At 42.2% G+C, this 20,316-nt stretch overlaps 1 protein-coding gene across 1 annotated transcript in view; it reads left to right on the top strand.

Moving 5' to 3' along the window:
- Nucleotides 1-20,316, top strand: part of FREM2 (FRAS1 related extracellular matrix 2) — a 212,164-nt gene that overhangs the window by 140,134 nt on the left and 51,714 nt on the right. Inside the window, exons 7-11 of the mRNA XM_038386548.2 lie at nt 11,830-11,979; nt 13,890-14,099; nt 14,751-14,948; nt 17,746-17,910; nt 18,008-18,190. Coding sequence (XP_038242476.1) covers nt 11,830-11,979; nt 13,890-14,099; nt 14,751-14,948; nt 17,746-17,910; nt 18,008-18,190 — 906 coding nt within the window. The remainder of the gene's footprint in view (nt 1-11,829; nt 11,980-13,889; nt 14,100-14,750; nt 14,949-17,745; nt 17,911-18,007; nt 18,191-20,316) is intronic.

The following is a 20,316-nucleotide window of genomic DNA, read 5'->3' on the forward strand; positions in this document are numbered from 1 at the left end:
CTGGCATGCAGCCTACCCTGACATCAGAACATTTGACTTAGATTGTAAGCTCTTTGGGGCAGGGACAATCTTTTTGTCCTGTGTTTGTACAGGGCCTAGCACAGCTGGGTCCTGGTCCATCACTGGGCCTCTGAGCTAGTACCTCAATACAAATAAATAATAATAAATTTAAACCCCTCTTCATTTCAGTGTAGTTAGACTGAGAAGTTACTGCAAAAAACCCCGAATGGAATTCCATGTTTGTGTCTCAGTTATTTCTATAAGAAGTCTGCTCAATTTATTGCTAGCTGTGCAATCTTGCCCTGGGATCCAAGAGTAAAGCTGTCTTTTTTCTGGCTTGTGCATCATCATGCATTACAAGCCAAAAATCAGGCAAAGCACTGCACATATCTTGCAAGAGTAACATGTTTCTTTTCATTGCCCATTGTGGTTGGTCATACTTCATCTCTCTACGGTAGCTGGTAATGTTGTTTTAGAGTCAGAAAGGTCCATTAAAATGGATATTTGCATTGATTTCTTTTTATACCTGTTGCCTTTAAGATATATGATCAAGTGTGGCTGTGCTTTTGACAGCTTCAAAAGTTTGTCTAATTTTCCTGCTTGAGTGCTGGTTAATGTTCTAATTAATATATACTTTCCATTCTGCTGCATGCAAGGACAAAACATAATTTAATTTCCTTATCAGAGGCCATTGGGAATTAAGTTCCCATCCTCTCTCCTCTAATTACTCTAACTGTATGCCAGCAAAATCTGCAGTCTTCAATCTGTGTTCGCTACATGAAAGGCTTTCTCTTATTTCTGAAAGAGAAGTCATTAAATTTGCAGTGCTCTCTATTCAGACTGATTACTAGATTAAAGATCTGCCATAAGTGAGCCCCCAATCATGGGGCAGCATGTTTTCCAACCATGATGTGTGAAACACAATGCCTCCCTGTTTGTATCTTGGCTTTGCTGCTTCCCCTGGGGAGCTCCTAAAAGGACTTACAGGAAATTAATTACAAAACAGTAGGAAAGATTTGGTTCCTAGGATGAGTAACCATGAAGAATGTGTCTGCTATTGCAGATATGTGTCTCAAAATGTGTGATAGTCATTCTTGAATATGAGGCTATCTAACTTACTGCAGTAATGTGGTTCTCTGTGGCCTGTGGCTGCAGTAGCAAATTTAGTGCCTGTTTTTCAGCAGTGCTGTAGCTGTAACTGGGCAGGCATCCAGGTTGACAAAGCTAGTATTTCCAGCATCTTGTCCTGAAACGCTCCTCTAATCAGAACTTGAGGATGTGTTGCTAGAAATGCCCTAGCGCTGACTCTGCTAACTAGAGCTGGGCAAATAAATGATTTTTTGGTTCGCTGGCAGTTCTGAAAAATCTGTGGGGGATGTGTTAACCTGAACTGAATCTGAAAATTGGGGGGAGGGGAAAGCCCCTTGGTTAATCAGAAAATTTTGGTTTATCCTAGGTATGTCTCCTCGTTAGGAAGTGGAGTCATGCCACAGATGAAAGTGGAATTTCATTAGGTTTAGTGGCACGGTGTCCTCTGCTGTTTTGGTAAAAGACACTAAGGGCTAGATTCACAAAAGGCAGAATCCCAGAATCAGGCCCCTGCTCAGCAGCCACGGTACCCAGTGGGCACCTAAATGGGATCAGCACCTTTGTTTTTGCAGTAGAAGTTCCCTCAACGTCTGTGTTTCTATGCATGCACACTGCAGCCCCACACCAGGCCGTGGAGCCTGAGCCCAAGGTGATTCGCTAACTGGGAGAATTCCATCTAACTCACCTGCAGGGCCCAATCTGGTAAGCATACTCAGAATGTGCCTGCTGGATCAGGCCCCTGCAGGCGAGCTTTTACAATTTATAGCCCAGGGGTTAGGATACTCATCTGGGATATGGGCGACCTGTGCTTCAAGTTCCGCTTCCTTCTAAGGGGGAGAAGGGATTTGAACAGGGAACACCTCCTCTCAGGTGAACTCCTTAGTCATTGGGCTGTGGGATATTATGATGTGGGGCTCCCTCAGTCTCTCCTGTTGAACCTGTTCCACTGTGCATAGATAATTTTAAAAAATCATTGGAGGAGGCAAACTGGATCCTGTGTCTCACACATCCCAACCACTGCTGTAGCTTTAACCCCCAGGCAACAGAGTCATTCTCATGCTTGCTTACGCACTCTCTCTCTCTCTCTGGTCCAATGATTCTTTCATACTGACAGTCAGTCATGTTCTTGTGCTCCAGTATACATAGCACACTGTAGGAGCAGTAATAGATTTTTCCAACATATATACCACCTGAGGAAAACTTGATTAGGTCATGAAATTTAATGGGTCTGGCCTTCACCTGCCTGCCTGCATTAGAGGCTTAGTTTTTCCCCCCTTCATGTAACCCCAGCCCTCCCTGTACACACATCACATGTTGCCACAATTCTCCTCCAGCTTGGAGGGCATAAATTAATGTGACTTCTAATCATGCCCTGAGAATTCCATAATGACACAATGGATTTTTCCGTCTGAACTGGCTTTGTGCTGTTCTTTGCTCTCAGGGAGTTGAAAACTAAATTCAGGGTTTGATCTGAAATCTCCTGTGTGGGATAGCACAGCACCGTATTTAGAACATGGAGCCATTTGATCTTCTTTAGAAGTTCGTTAAATCCTAGTGGTCATATACTGCTGTGATATTCTGCAGCAGATTTAGTATACTGGAGCCTTGCAATTCTGAAATAATTCCACTAGGCAAATCATGAAAAATTAATGTAATGAGGCTTTTACTATGAAAGCCTCTAATGTTAATAATACACTAAAAAGTATTTGTATAACACTTTATATATTCTAACTGCTGTGGAAGGAGTATTATCCTGAAATGGATGCACAGAGATAAAGTGATTTGCCCAAGGTCACAAAATCACAGGCAGTGCAGACTCTGGACACCAGATACTCCCCTTAGAGATAGCTGTAGGGCTCCCAGCCCTTAGCAATACAGTGTATTTACGTGCAAAGCATTTTTCTTTGTGGCACTATATGCAGATAAAGATATCACTATTAAATGTGATAACTTGCTCCCGCCTCCATTTTTTGCAGTTCTTTCTTGTAATCTGAGGGGTTTAAAATGTTAAGATAAGGACAGTACTCACATAGTTCGGAATGGGAAATAAGATTGATTTCAGTCTAAATGTTAACTCTGGGAAACCAGATTGAGGGTTTTGTCCCCATACTTAGTGGGACAACTGTTCACAAAGCAGTTCACAGAGCTGCATCATGTTCCGATCTGGTCTGGATAACAGAATTCTGCGTTGAAACCCTATTTAAGGTCTCATTTTCTATCTTCACCTTTGTCTTCTTGCACTGAAGTTAGAAATGCAAGGAATGTATTGGCTAGTGCCCAAGGTCCAGCTATGAATAAGGTTAATAAGATAACCCGTTCCTCTGTACGCACGCACGCACGCACACACACACACATACACACTCATACTCACTGGTACCTAGAGTTGAAAGTGCAGGAAGGGAGTGAGATGTGTGATGTGCACATTTATCTCCTGTTGGCCCAAAGTATGTAAACAAATACACACAATGTAATTTTACATTAACGTAAACTATACCAGGAACCCCTCGTATAGGTTTTAAAAAAATGCTTTATTATGCTTGCTGAAAGAAGAGAGATGCTCTCCTACTGATGGTTCAGTGAGGTTTCATTCTTTTGTTGCTTGTTACCCTCAGGGTAGGGAATTGTATGCAGGATAGTAAGATGTAGGTTTCAATAATTTCTAATCATGCATATGTATTTTTGGTATCCCTTGTGCTCCTTCCTGCTCTTTTTTATACACAATACTGCATCTGGTTTTAAATTAGATTCTAAACTTTTCAAGGCAGGTACTGTCCTCAACCGGCACAACCTACTCTGTCATTCCTATATATTTTGTACCCTGGTATTACCATGTCCCATTGATTATCATCATTCCACCAAGTTTCTGTGATGCCTATTCTATCAATATCCTCATTAAATACCAGGCACTCCAGGTCACCCATCTTAGTATTAAATTTCTAGCATTTATAAATTTCAAGCACTTATCAAATTTGTCAATATTTATTTGTCTGCCTTCAACGAATGTAATTGAATGGGACTCTTTTTTCCATTTGACTGTTTCTTTTCAGCTCCTATCTGTATTTTATCAACTTCTGTCCTCTCCTGTTCACTAGGATATCCTCCCTAAGCGATGTTTCTGTCCAAACTATGTGCTCCTCCACACCTCTCGTCTTTCCCCACCCCTTAGTTGAAAAACTCCTCTATGACCTTCTCTAATTTTACATGCCATCAATCTGGTTCCCTTTTGGTTTAGATGGAGTGCTCCTTTCCTGAAAGGTTCCTCAGTTCCTAATAAACCTAAAACCCTCCTCCCTACACCATCATCTTATGCACACATTGAGACCCATTGTGAAACTGGAAGCATTTCAGAGAAAGCTACCATGGAGGTTCTGGACTTTAATCTCTTACCTAGCAGCCTAAATTTGCCTTCCAAGGACTTCTCTCCTATCTTTCCCCATGTTATTGGGTACCTACATGTACCATCACCATGGGCTCTTCCCCAGCACTGAACATAAATCTGTCTAGATGTCTCGAGAGATCCACAACTCTCACACCCAGCAGACAATTCACTATGCAGTTCTCCTGGTCATCACAAACCCAACTATCTATAAAAAGAAAAGGCGGACTTGTGGCACCTTAGAGAGTAACAAATTTATTTGAGCATAAGCTTTCGTGAGCTACAGCTCACTTCATTGGATGCATTGGATGAAGTGAGCTGTAGCTCACGAAAGCTTATGCTCAAATAAATTTGTTAGTCTCTAAGGTGCCACAAGTCCTCCTTTTCTTTTTGCGGATACAGACTAACGCGGCTGCTACTCTGAAACCAACTATCTATATTTCTAATAATCATATCCCCCATTACTGTAACTAGACTCTTCCTAATAACTAGGGTCCTCTCCCTCAGAGAGGTTTTCTGAATGCGAGAGGACACCATGATATCTTATGGAAGGATGTTCCCAACTCTGGGACCATTTCCCTCCACTCCCTTTTCTTGTTCTCCTTTCCCAAGATTTTCATCCTCCTCAACAGCACAGAGGCTGTCAGAGTGTGGGTGGGACTGCTGTACTGTGTCCTGGAAAGTCTTGCATCTCTCTGTCTCCCCTAGCTCCTGTAGTTCAGCCACTCTGGTCTCAAGAGACTGTACCATGAGTTGCTTACACTGAATGCACACGTATGCCACCTGCCCACAAGGCAGGTAATCATATATACTGCATTCCGTGCAATTAACTGGATTGCCCCCGCTCTGCACTGGATTTCTGCTGGCATTATTTTTATTCTTGCAGCTTTTTGTTTTTGTTTTTTGAGGGATGGGCTGTTTATTGGCCAGAGCTTAGAGAATGTTAGGTGTATCTGGCTTTCATGTTCCCTCTCTAAACTTCCTTGCAAAACTCCCCTGCTTGCTGCTCCTGTTCGCTAGCTCTTCTGGTTGCTTATGAACTGACTTTTTAAATCTCTGTTCTCCCTGAAAAGCTGAACTAAGATCAAAGGTTGGCAGGCTATATCCTTCTTAGGAAGCTCTCAGCCTTGCCTGCCTGGCTGCTAGGCCCAGCACATACACTCCCAACCAGACCACACAAACTTCAGGCAAGCAGCAAGCACACAACAAACAGCAAACTCACTCCCAGGGTCATGTAGGCGCTCCTCCTTCACTTGGAGAACTCAAAACTCCCCCGTTTGCTGCTCCAGTTCGTATGCTTAAAGTTAAGCACTTAGGTCCTTTGTTGAGTTAGGACCTAAATCAGAGAATAGATCATGTCCAGAGTTACCTCTAATTTTTCCCGCCCATGGCCGAATTAATTTTGTTATGTGCACCAATATAAAGTGATGTGTGGCACAACACCTCCATATTGGTGCACATAAAAAAATACATGTGGGGGGGGGCAAGGGATTTGGAGTGTGGGAGGGGGCTCAGGACTGGGGCAGAGGGTTGGGATATAGAAGTGTGAGGGCTCCAGTTTTGGGTTTGGGCTCTGGGGTGGGGCTGGGGATGAGGGGCTCAGGGATGGGGCAGAGGGTTGGGTTGCAGGGGTGAGGGCTCTGTCTGGGGGTGCGGGTTCTGGGGTGGGGCCAAAGATGGGGATGAGGGGTTTGGGGTACAGTGGGACTCCCTGGGGCTATGGTGGGGAGAGAGGACTCCCTTCCCCCCCTCTCTCCCTGCAGCAGCACCTGGGCTGGGGGGGAGGAGTGGCTGTCCCCCAGCTGCAGCAGATCCGGGGCTGGGCTGGGTTGGGGCCGCGGGAGAGGCGCCTGTCCCCCACCCACAGCAGGTTCAGAGCCAGGGGAGGGGCGCCTGTCCCCCAGCAGCGGCAGGTTTGGGGCTGGGCTTGTCCCCCACCCACAGCCTATCCCCTGGCAGTATCAGGTTCAGTGCTGGGCTTGTCCGGGGGAAGGGCGCCTGTCCCCCATCCATGGCAGGTCTGGGGCTAGGGGAGAGGCATCTCTCCCTGCTGCAGCCCTGAGCACCTGCGCTGCACTTAGTAGGCAGCTGCACGCCCATGCATCTTAGAGGGAACTTAGGTCCAGACACACATGGTGTGTCTGTATAGCAAAAAAAAAAAAAACACCCACCCTGCAGAAACAACTCTCAGAGCCCAGGTCAATTGCCACATGCTTTTAGGGCTTGCGCTGCAATGCTAAAAATAGCCATACAGATGTTCCCGCTTGGGCTGGAGACCAGGCTCTGAGATCTACCTCTCTCACCAGGTTTCAGAGCCCAGGTGGGAACATCTACACAGCTATTTTTAGCCCCTCAGCTTGAGCCCTGCAACCCACAGTCAGTTGACCCCAGCTCTGAGGCTTGCTGCAAGTGGGTTGTTGTTGGTTTTGGTGGGTTTCTTTTTTTTTTTTTGCCGTGTAGACATACCCACTGTGGTTTTTAAAAATCAAGTTGGATTATGTAGTATTTTATTTAAGAACAAAATAGAAAAATGTAGAAAGCCCTTCTGATTGATATCAAGGGCAGTGTTATGGTTGACGTTTCACACACACCAAAGTGAGAAATGTTCTGATTTCCACACCAACCATAACCCTGCCATAGAATTCTGTATTATTCTATAAGGAGTACTTGTGGCACCTTAGAGACTAACACATTTACTTGAGCATAAGCTTTCGTGAGCTACAGCTCACTTCATTGGATGCATTCAATGGAAAATACAGTGGGGAGATTTATATACACACACAGAGAACATGAAACAATGGGTTTATCATACACACTGTAAGGAGAGTGATCATTTAAAATGAGCTATTACCAGCAGGAAGGAGGGGGGGAAGGATTAAGAATGAGCTCTCAAAACTGGATACTCTCATAAAGAACCAACCTTCCACACAAACTTCCTCGTAGCTGGACTTTACAAAAACTAGACAAGCCATTTACAACACACACTTTGCTTCTCTACAAAAGAAAAAGGACACTAAACTATCTAAACTACTACATGCCACAAGGGGCCACAACAGTGGTTCCCTTAACCCACCCAGCAATATTGTTAATCTGACCAACTATACTCTTAGCCCAGCAGAAGAATCTGTCCTATCTCGGGGCCTCTCCTTTTGCCCCTCCACCCCCACGAACATGATACAGTTCTGTGGTGACCTAGAATCCTATTTTTGACGTCTCCGACTCAAGGAATATTTCCAACACACCTCTAACCAACATATTAACCCACAGGGACCTTCCTACCAACACTACAAAAAGAAGGATTCTGGGTGGACTCCTCCTGAAGGTCGAAATAACAGACTGGACTTCTATATAGAGTGCTTCCGCCGACGTGCACAGGCTGAAATTGTGGAAAAGCAGCATCACTTGCCCCATAACCTCAGCCGTGCAGAACACAATGCCATCCACAGCCTCAGAAACAACTCTGACACCATAATCAAAAAGGCTGACAAAGGAGGTGCTGTCGTCATCATGAATAGGTCGGAATATGAACAAGAGGCTACTAGGCAGCTCTCCAACACCACTTTCTACAAGCCATTACCCTCTGATCCCACTGAGGGTTACCAAAAGAAACTACAGCATTTGCTCAAGAAACTCCCTGAAAAAGCACAAGAACAAATCCGCACAGACACACCCCTGGAACTCCGACCAGGGGTATTCTATCTGCTACCCAAGATCCATAAACCTGGAAATCGTGGACGCTCCATCATCTCAGGCATTGGCACCCTGACAGCAGGATTGTCTGGCTATGTAGACTCCCTCCTCAGGCCTTACGCTACCAGCACTCCCAGCTATCTTCGAGACACCACTGACTTCCTGAGGAAACTACAATCCATTGGTGTCAGAGTAGCAGCCGTGTTAGTCTGTATTCGCAAAAAGAAAAGGAGTACTTGTGGCACCTTAGAGACTAACAAATTGAGCTGTAGCTCACGAAAGCTTATGCTCTAATAAATTTGTTAGTCTCTAAGGTGCCACAAGTACTCCTTTTCTTTTTGCAAATCCATTGGTGATCTTCCTAAAAACACCATCCTAGCCACTATGGATGTAGAAGCCGTCTACACCAACATTCCACACAAAGATGGACTACAAGCCATCAGGAACAGTATCCCTGACAATGTCACGGCTAACCTGGTGCCTGAACTTTGTGACTTTGTCCTCACCCATAACTGTTTCACATTTGGGGACAATGTATACCTTCAAATCAGCGGCACTGCGATGGGTACCCGCATGGCCCCACAGTGTGCCAACATTTTTATGGCTGACTTGGAACAATGCTTCCTCAGCTCTCGTCCCCTAATGCCCCTACTCTACTTGCGCTACATTGATGACATCTTCATCATCTGGACCCATGGAAAAGAAGCCCTTGAGGAATTCCACCATGATTTCAACAATTTCCATTCCACCATCAATCTCAGCCTAGACCAGTCCACACAAGAGATCCACTTCCTGGACACTACGGTGCTAATAAGCGATGGTCACATAAACACCACCCTATATCGGAAACCTACTGACCGCTATTCCTACCTACATGCCTCTAGCTTTCATCCAGATCATACCACTCGATCCATTGTCTACAGCCAAGCGCTACGATATAACCGCATTTGCTCCAACCCCTCAGACAGAGACAAACACCTACAAGATCTCTATCATGCATTCCTACAACTACAATACCCACCTGCTGAAGTGAAGAAACAGATTGACAGAGCCAGAAGAGTACCCAGAAGTCACCTACTACAGGACAGGCCCAACAAAGAAAACAACAGAACGCTACTAGCCATCACCTTCAGCCCCCAACTAAAACCTCTCCAACGCATCATCAAGGATCTACAACCTATCCTGAAGGACGAGCCATCGCTCTCTCAGATCTTGGGAGACAGACCAGTCCTTGCTTACAGACAGCCCCCCAATCTGAAGCAAATACTCACCAGCAACCACACACCACACAACAGAACCACTAACCCAGGAACCTATCCTTGCAACAAAGCCCGTTGCCAACTCTGTCCACATATCTATTCAGGGGATACCATCATAGGGCCTAATCACATCAGCCACACTATCAAAGGCTCGTTCACCTGCGCATCTACCAATGTGATATATGCCATCATGTGCCAGCAATGCCCCTCTGCCATGTACATTGGCCAAACTGGACAGTCTCTACGTAAAAGAATGAATGGACACAAATCAGACGTCAAGAATTATAATATTCAAAAACCAGTCGGAGAACACTTCAATCTCTCTGGTCACTCGATCACAGACCTAAGAGTGGCTATACTTCAACAAAAAAGCTTCAAAAACAGACTCCAACGAGAGACTGCTGAATTGGAATTAATTTGCAAACTGGATACAATTAACTTAGGCTTGAATAGAGACTGGGAATGGATGAGTCATTACACAAAGTAAAACTATTTCCCCATGGTATTTCTCCCTCCTACCCCACCCCCTACTGTTCCTCTGATATTCTTGTTAACTGCTGGAATTAGCCTACCTGCTTGTCACCATGAAAGGTTTTCCTCCTTCCCCCCCCTGCTGTTGGTGATGGCTTATCTTAAGTGATCACTCTCCTTACAGTGTGTATGATAAACCCATTGTTTCATGTTCTCTGTGTGTGTGTATATAAATCTCTCCTCTGTTTTTTCCACCAAATGCATCCGATGAAGTGAGCTGTAGCTCACGAAAGCTTATGCTCTAATAAATTTGTTAGTCTCTAAGGTGCCACAAGTACTCCTTTTCTTTTTGCGAATACAGACTAATACGGCTGCTACTCTGAAACCTGTGATTATGCAAGTCAGATAAGCATGTCTGAATGTTTTACCATTGGAACAAATGTACGTTCCTAATTGTGGGCACTCTGGGTGGATTCCTCCCCACCCCCATTTTGAGATAGCTTAAGAAAAGACTCAGTATATCTAGTGTTTTTTCTTTAAGCCCCCACAGTATCAATTTTAAATTTTGCAGGTTTTTAGGATTTAGTATGCTAAGTGGAATGCATCCCCAGAACATGTGAAATCCAGTTTGTGTTGATAGCACATTAAAGTAAATGTATTAGAAAGGAATTGGGGAGATATGCAAAAGCAAAATGGCTGGCAATGATAGGTCATGAAAGTTCAAAGTAGTGATAAATAGGCTATGATTTTCATATTTATTTGCTTATTTTAATGTGTTTTTCTTTGTGTAGATTATAGTCGGGACTGGCAGTGTTTAATTTTTACTTTTTTATAATTTTGATGGATAATAGCAATGTTTATTTACATGGTTTTTTTCATCTTTATCTATTTAAACTTTCACAATGGCAGGAAATTACTGGTGGGATCAGACAGCAATTATTTAATGATGGTAGATGTTGCTATTCAGAAAAATAAAGCTTTTGTAATCTTTAAAATACAAGTTGTCAGCATCACATGTTAAAATATATAAAGTCAAAATCCTTAAGTCAAAATCTAATAAGTTCTCAAGCAACAATTTTTTTACTTTGCCTATCTGTAAATTTTAATTATTGATGGAAGTATTTTTTCATCAGTTTCTGTGTGTGCGGTGAAATGGATGTTTACCAACATTTACCAACAAAAATTTAATCCTTCCAAGACTAAATATAGTGGAGGGGAGAATCTGTAAGAGCATTAGGTCTCTTCAACACTAATGAAAGTGTCTACAATGAATGACAACTAGTGGGAGTCTATGTAAATATTTTATTTACTTCTATAGGATCATAAATATGTGCACCATAAAGAACACAGCATGTAAATAAAATATACTAAACTGAAAACAAAGAACAAAATCACTTACCAGGAAGACCTTATCAAAGGCACGAAGAGATGCAGATCAATTAAAAAGAAAGAGTTGCACCTAGATCTGACCTGTAGATTTAGACTTGGTGGAAGAGGTGGAGTTTTATAAGAAATTTGAAGAAGTGTCTAGGTAGATTAACTGTGGTTTATGTTTTGCAGGCTTTGTGGAGACAGTCCATCTGGTATATTTTTCTACATTATGTTGTTTTCCTTCTTTTGTTTCTGTCTGCCTACCATACTTACATTCACATTTTTCTGAGCACCTTATAATCATTAATGTATTCATCCTCACAGTCCCCCTTTGAAGTAGAGAAATGTTGCCATCCCCATTTTACAGATGGAGAACTGAGGAACAGAGAGACGTCTCAAGATTACAGAGGTGGAACAGGGAATTGAACCCTAGACTGCTGAGTCCCTGCCCTTAACCACTGGACCATTCTTCCTCTTGTATTTATTTTTAATTTTTTTATATATGCTTAAAAGTAGGTTATCTGGTAAGGAGCAAACTTTAATAATTTTCAATTACTTTAACCTTTTTACCAGAACCATCCTTCTACTTTGGAGATGTTGAATACTATGTTGATGAGAGTGCTGGCTTTGTTGAGGTGCATGTCTGGAGAACTGGAACTGATTTGTCCAAAGCTGCTACTGTTACAGTGAGGTCTCGCAAAACTGAACCAATAACTGCAGAGGGTGAGTGATCATTTTGCTTTTGTCATTTTTCCTTAATATGTCTTAACATGGAGCACTGGTACATCCAGTGTGGATTCAATCCTGAAGGCTTCTGGTTTAGGCCCAGAAGTGGCTCAGAGAGCCACAAGGCTAGGCATGCCACACTTGGTGTTTGCTCTGAACCTTCAGACGGAGGCTTCTCCATAGTGTGTGACGTTCAGAAATATGATGAGACCTCTGTGCCCACACTGAACTGCATGCTAGTAAGTAAGGGGAAAAGTGAGCATGATAAGGAACAGAGAATGGTCATGGACAGGTGTTGAAATGAAAACTGATAAATGGAAACCATGGGCTTTATCCTGGAAGGTGCTGGCTTCCCTCAGCTACCATTAATTTAATTAAACATTGAAGCTGCTCAGTATTTCCCATGATCTGTTTGAGATGCACATGGCCCATTTTTAGATATCACAGTTATTCCTACTGCTAAGCTGAAGTAAGAGCTTATTCAAATGTGTTTAAGAGCTGCCCTTAGATGGAAATGGAAGCAAGGGCAAATTATGAGCTCCAGCCTTCCAATGGTTCCCACAAATTATTATCTCTCACATTCAGTTGCTCATTGCCTCCCAATACATGCTAGGCACAGAGTTCTTGCCAGCCCACCAGCCTGCAGTTCTTTCTGTCCTCAGCTTATTATACTTAGTCTGTGTCTACCCTTGGAGCTAGGGGAATGATTCCCGGCTCACACAGACGCACTCATTTGCTAATTCGAGGAGAGTTAGCAGACTAAAAATAGTAGTGCAGGTGTGGCAGTACAGGCAGCTGTGAGTGGCACCACGGGCTTGTTGCCCCGAGTACATACCCAGGGGGCCAGTTAGGTAGGTAGGTACTCAGCACAACTAGCCCATGCCGCCGCTCCCCCACTGCCCACTGCTACCCCAGCTCACCAATGTTTTTAGTGTGCCAGCTCCAGGAGAGTTAATGTGAGTATGTCTGTGTAAGCTAGGAGTCATACCCCCGGCTCCACATGCACACATACCCTCAGAGCCTTCATCCACATGCTGAAAGGATCAAGTTCCAAATTGGTATCTGGAGCTGGAGACATACTGTACTTAGTCTGTTTCTAAAACATGGCTAGAGGGTTATGCTAAAGGGTTCTTTTGATGTGGAGAAGTCATGAAGAGTCCAAATATTTTTCCTAGATGGTTACATTGAGCATGAACAGACATTAGTGTTTAATTACTGATATAATTTTAAAATACTCTTAGTTGTCATAAGCCTTCTTGTTATGATGTCCATGACAGGAAGACATAGAGTCTTGGTTTATTATTAGTATGCCTTTCCACATTTTTGTGCTTTCTCTTGGAAAATGAGATTATTAAGATGTCTAAAAAGAATGCCCATTTACTTCATTTCTTAAATATTATTTTATATGATCTGTTGGGTTTACCTCACCCTAAATATTGAATGCCTTTTTGTTCCAGAAAAGCATACAGCATTATAGGAGTTTACAGCCAGACTGTGTTTTTGGTCTTCACTTACTGGATAAACTGTTAAATAGTTTCTCCCAGAACACTTTGGTTGGTCCCAAACTATAGTTTGCGTCTCACTTACAAAAGTTTTACATCACTATAGCTCCATTCACTTAAATGGTGGTGTTCCTGATTTTCAACAGGGTAAGTGAGGTTAGAATCAGGCCTGCTCCAAATCCCTTCTAGGTAAGAAGCTTTTTGCTTTGCATGACTGCAAAAGTTCTATAGAGTTTTAAATGATAAAGTAAAAAGTACTTCTTGACAATAAAAGAAAGAGATAATTACATTTTTATGAGTTACTATCATCGACTTCCTGACTTTAGATCCCTTATTTTCTTTAACTAAATGCTGTGAAAAACAGTTCCATCAATGTATTCAGTTTTATGTTGTTTCTTTGTGTAGCTGGGGTAGACTACGTAGGCATCAGTCGTAATTTGGATTTTGCCCCTGGAGTCAACATGCAGACTTTCCGTGTGATCATTCTCGATGACCTTGGACAGCCAGTATTAGAAGGAACTGAGAAGTTTGAACTTGTGCTGCGAATGCCCATGAATGCTATCCTTGGAGAACCAAGCAAAGCTACCATCTTCATCAATGACTCAGTCTCTGATTGTAAGTATTATTTATTTTCACAGGAGGAAAAATGATGCTTGCAATGCAATAGATTGTGTTCTTCCTTCTGAGTGCATATGGAACCAGTGTCCAGGCATGGTGTTTGGAAACACTATATTGCTGAAGTTGTGATCTTTTGGATGAGGTGTAAAATCCTGACCACTTGTGGTCATTATAAAATTTCTGGGCACTTACCGGTCTACATATACTTTCGGCTGGCTATAATTTCTCATATATTTTCCTAAAACCATGGGGAATGTAGAAAATGTACATAAGGCCTGAAGATAAATACATTTATATTAGTTTTATATTTGCTAGTTGTAATTCATAGACATAAGTTGTAATATTCCTGATTTATACCAGTGTGAGATCAAAATCAGGGCCATAGCTTGTAGTTCTGTAAAGCAATTGTGGTGAAATCTTGGACCCACTGAAGTCAGTGGACATTTTTCCATTGACATCAGTCAGCCCAAGATTTCACTCTTTGAATTGTGGGAAATGTGCTAAATAAATCAGTTGCTACCTGGTGAGGAGTCTGCCATATCATAAGCATATATAACATGGCACATAACACCATCATCTTAAAAGCAGTGGCTCTAGGAACTGATCATTTTTGATATTTTATTCCTTCCTTTGTATGTGTCTGTCTAGTGCCTAAGATGCAGTTTAAAGAACCTATGTACATGGGCAATGAAAATGATGGACAGATTTCCGCCATGATATATAGGAGCGGGGATATCCGCTACGCATCTACAGTGCGCTGCTATAGTCGGCAGGGTTCAGCCCAGGTAATGATGGACTTTGAAGAACGTCCTAACACTGACGATTCCATCATCACTTTCCTTCCTGGTAAGCTACAGTTCTTTGTTAGAATCCTGGCATATTCTATCAGAGTTGGTTTTGCTTTAAAGCATGTGAGTTTTTTCTCATAGCAAGGGACATAGGGACTGCTTGGGGGAGCAAAGCTCTCTCTCTACAGAATAGGTAGAGCATGAGCAGAGGCAGTACAATATTCCTCACATCATCCTGCCTTAATCCTGAACTCGAGGGGGATCATCTATAGAGACACAAGGGATATCCTTTTGCTAAGACGCAACCACTCATCCTAACAGATGGATCCCATTGCTTTGCTGCAGGCAGATCTGGATAGCAGGTGATATCACAGAGGAAACCCCCAGAAGCTGTGGCCCCATTAGGCAGACCATCAGCAAATCCAGCTATCTGTCGCTGGAATGGGTAAACGCCTTTTAACATTGCATAGGGACACAGCTAAGTTAATTATTGCTGTCTGATGTTTCTCCTCCTTCCTGCTTATTTCTTCTTTCTCAGTCTGCCTGGGTGACTCAAAATGTTGAACCCAAAGAAGGAACATGAGGAAATTGGGTATTACTTCTCCTTTGAGGGAAAGATTGCTTGAGTACCTCTTGGTGGTTATCAATCCAAACCTCCTTTTGCTTGACTGGAGAACAGTTTCTTGTGTCCACATTTTTATACGCTCACATTTTTAACTTCTGGTTTTTTCCCAAGCCCTGAACAAGTTTTTTCCACTATATGTAAATCTTATGATGGAGAGGACCTCCCTCTTATGGAATAAGAGGGAAGGTCCTCTAATGGATGAGTAACTGTTAAAAGATAGGAAACAAAGGGTAGGAATAAATGGTCAGTTTTCAGAATGGAAAGAGGTAAATAGTGATGTCCTCCAAGGCTCTGTACTGGGACCAGTCCTATTCAATATATTCATAAATGATCTGGAAAAAATGGTAAACAATGAGGTGGCAAAATTTGCAGATGATACGAAACTCCTCAAGATAATTAAGTCCAAAGCAGACTGTGATGAGTTACCAAGGGATCTCACAAAACTGGGTGTCTGGGAAACAAAAAGGCAGATGAAATTCAATATTGATAAATGCAAAGTAATGCACATTGGAAAACATAATCCCAACTATACATATAAAATGATGGAGTCTAAATTAGCTGTTACCACTGAAGAAAGAGATCTTGGAATCATTGTGGATAGTTCTCTGAAGACATCCACTCAATGTGCAGCAGCAGTCAAAAAAGCTAACAGAATGTTGGGAATGATTAAGAAAGAATAGCTGGTAAAACAGAAAATATCATATTGCCTCTAAATAAATCCATGGTATGCCCATATCTTGAATACTGAGTGCAGATGTGATTGCCCCATCTCAAAAAAGATATCTTGTAATTGCAAAAGGTTCTGAAAAGGGCTACAAAAATGATTAGGGGTATGAAACAGCTTCCATATGAGGAGAGGTTAATAAGACTGGGACTTTTCAGCTTGGAAAAGAGACAACTAAAGGAAGATAACATAAGAACGGCCATACTGGGTCAGACCAAAGTTCCATCTAGCCCAGTATCCTGTCTTCCAACAATGGCCAATGCCAGGTGCCCCAGAGGGAATGAACAGACCAGGTAATCATTAAGTGATCCATTCTCTGTCGCTCATTCCCAGCTTCTGGCAAACAGAGGCTAGGGACACATAGTCAACCTGTGGAACTCCTTGCCAGAGGATGTTGTGAAGGCCAAGACTATAACAAGGTTCAAAAAAGAACTAGATAAATTCATGGAGGATAGGTCCATCAATGGCTATTAGCCAAGATGCAGGGATACCTAGTTTTACAAGTTTCAGAGTAGCAGCCGTGTTAGTCTGTATTCGCAAAAAAGAAAAGGAGTACTTGTGGCACCTTAGAGACTTAGAGATGCATCCGATGAAGCGAGCTGTAGCTCATGAAAGCTTATGCTCAAATAAATTTGTTAGTCTCTAAGGTGCCACAAGTACTCCTTTTCTTTTTTGCTAGTTTTACAACAGGCCACAGAAAAAGAACTAGCGAAGTTAGTACAAACTAAACTTTCATACAGACAATGACTTGTTTATGCTGATCCATATACTATACACTGAAATGTAAGTACAATATTTATATTCTAATTGATTTATTTTATAATTATATGGTAAAAGTGAGAAAGTAAGCAATTTTGCAGTAATAGTGTGCTGTGACACTTTTGTATTTTTATGTCTGTTTTTGTAAGCAAGTAGTTTTCAAGTGAGGTGAAAAACTTAGGTTACTATCAAACTATCAGACTCCTGAAAGGGGTCTGGAAAGGTTGAGAGCCACTGTTCTAAATGGGCTTGAATCAACTAATTTTATGCACATTGTTTTCTGATTGTTCAACTTGAGACACGTTGCTACTGATCTTCCAAGGTGATAGGCATCCACTTCTCCCATTGGAATCAGTGGGAACTGAGAGTGATATGAAAATCAATTGGGCTGCCATAAATTAAAGTACCCAAAATTAGAGACTGTTCTTTAAAATTTGGTCTTGAACCTTCCTGTTTCTCATTTTTCACCTCTGAAAATGAGGATAATACTCTTCTACCTCTCACAGTTGTGAGATATTAGCTGTACAACTATGTAAATACCCAGTCTCACTATTATGGTAAATAAAAACGTTGCTGCTGCTGCTATTGCTATTACTTCCATTAGTTATTTACTTATATAGGGCCAGTATAGGTGCTTTGACCAATAGAATTGACTTGTGGATCCTAAAGCTTGAGAGAAATGCCTGTAATACATCTAGAAACAATTTTAAGTTCTGCATGATGTTACTTTCTGCATGATGATTCCAGGTGAGACTGAGAAACCTTGCACCCTCATGCTTGTGGACGACTCTCTCCATGAAGAAGAGGAGGAGCTGCGTCTGGTTCTTGGCTCTCCAAGAAGTGATTCCTCCTATGGTGCTTCTATTGGTGAACAAAATGAAACCCTGATAAGGATCAGAGATCATGCAGACAGTGAGGAGTTATTTTTGACCCAACAAGTATCATTTTAATTTTGGTATTTAAAAGCTCTTTTGTGCATACTATTAAACACTTTTTTCTATTATTACAGAAGCCATTATTAAGTTTGGTGAGACCAAATTTAGTGTCAGTGAACCAAAAGATACAGGACAGCTGGTGGTTGTAAAAATTCCAGTGCTTCGTCTGGGAGACACTTCAAAGGTTTCCATTGTGAGGGTTCACACAAAGGATGGCTCTGCCACCTCTGGAGAAGACTACCACCCCGTGTCAGAAGGTATGAAAAGACTCTCCGGCTGTCAGTCAGATCGATATCACATCCTATTGATTATTTCAGCCACAATTGTACAGTATTTAAAGGGGGAAAAGGCATTGTGAACTTTTAAGCTTTTAATACTTTTTAGCTGCCTTCGTTAGTGCCTTTTGCCTTTGGGATTAATAAGGCCACAGGAATGGAATTTCATATTCTTTATCTTCCAACAATTTGGAGTTGCAGTGTATTCTCAGTAATTCGGAGAGTAATCCAGCATATGAATGTTTTTAAAAGAAAGCATTACTGATTCTGAAGTAAATATTCAGCGATGTGAAATGCTTTCCCCTATGTCCTACTCACAGAATAAAAACTCAAAGGAAGTAAAACTTTTATATTGGAATTTTGTATGAGAATTATACCAACAAAGTTAACCCAGAAGCAATAACTGATAAATAAACTAGAAAATACGCTGAGTTAGTAACCTAATGCTGCATCTCATAGGTGTGCTTTTCATATTTCAGCAGGAAAGACAAAGGGCAAAATGAGGTAAAAGGACCTAAAATCAGGATTATATGGATAATTTGTATACAATACCAATGCCTTGGGAAATAACTGGAAATATGCATTGGAGTAAAGAAGAAAATTACTAGAAATAGGCAGCAGCTGGGAAGCACATAATCTGTCTGTAGCTTATCTGATCCAGTTTACGTGGCCATAAGTGTCAAATATGATTCAGAGGGTCACATAACCTGGCTGTTCACGTAGCTGACTCACCTTGAAGACTGTCAGATCTGATGTGTAAAGGATGGTGGAGGCAACTCACTCCATGCTTGGAAAGAAGCGGGGAGCAGAGAACAATCCCAAACAGCCCTAAACCTGGTTCTCTTCTACATCCTTATAGGTCATGATGAGATTAGTGCAGCGTTAGGGTTATAGTAACTTCCATGAACCTCTAGTAGACAGAAGGGCTGGGGATGGGGTATAGGCCAGCAATCTTCTGGGAAATGAGCATGTTGCTGGGATACTCTTAGCTACCCTCCCTTCTGATGTACATGATCTTGTTCCCATTCTCTGCTCTCCAGCTGACAGCTCCATTTCAGAGCTGTAAAATGAGAATAGTATTCTACAGCCTGTGTGGCCTGGACAAACTCTCTGGACATCAGTCAGCCAGGGAAGTATTTGGACACCTCACTGAGACAATTATTACTCAGTCCCTCCATAAAGTGATTCCCCATGCTCCATTTAGGGGGCAGAGTCATAGTCTCTGTACAAAGGGAAGCAACGGTTGTGGCAGCCAGACAAGCCCTGGGTGGCCTCCTCAGAGAATGTGCACCTCCTCAGGATTTCTGTTCAGTTCCAGGGCTATGGTGCCCAGAGGGCCACAGACATCCTGGAAACTTACCTGAAATAAACCTCCAGGCTAATAAAAGAGAAATATGAATCCTTTGTGTTAACTCTTAACGTCAAAATACTTCAGTTTTTTAATCAACTTTGTTTATTAATGTTCATACAGATAAACAGATTAATCTCCTTTAGCATTCTGCTTTGAAGGCCTAGGATAGTTTCCTGCAGCCATTTTTCACCTCAGACAAAACTCTGCTTGGGAATCATGTAGCCATTCTGATGGTGCCATAGCCATAATGAAACAAATTAATCCCTGATGTAACTCTGTTATAGGGAAATCAGTGGGTTTACACTAGGAATGAATTAGGCTCATGATGGCAAGTTTCAAGCGGTGGTTAGATTTCATTGTGAAGGTGCAGAGGTCTGTGGGCATTCCAATTGCTTCTGGAAAACAGTTCCATAGTCATTTTGTGGTGGCACAGCTGCTTTCCTCACTCATCACTAGTGGATAGTGCCTCCCACCTGTGGAATTCAGCGGCAATCCAGTGTTGTTGTTGGGGGCTCTGGAACTAGGCTTTGTCTTTTAGCTCAATCCACTGAATTTTTCTGCCTCCAGCAGTGGAACAAGATGGCAGTTCAGTTTCTTCAGACCATTTGTTTTATGACTTTAATTCTTATTTGTTTTCATGCAGTACTGACTTCATTTAAGCTTCAAGCACCTCTTCCCCTTTCCTGAGGTGAGGAATCAATGGACTACTGAGGTTCTAATCTTCTGTCTTCTTCAGTACAGCACCTCTCAAGTGGGC

The sequence above is a fragment of the Dermochelys coriacea genome, chromosome 1, assembly GCF_009764565.3.
Source record: "Dermochelys coriacea isolate rDerCor1 chromosome 1, rDerCor1.pri.v4, whole genome shotgun sequence".
Lineage (NCBI taxonomy): Eukaryota > Metazoa > Chordata > Testudines > Dermochelyidae > Dermochelys > Dermochelys coriacea.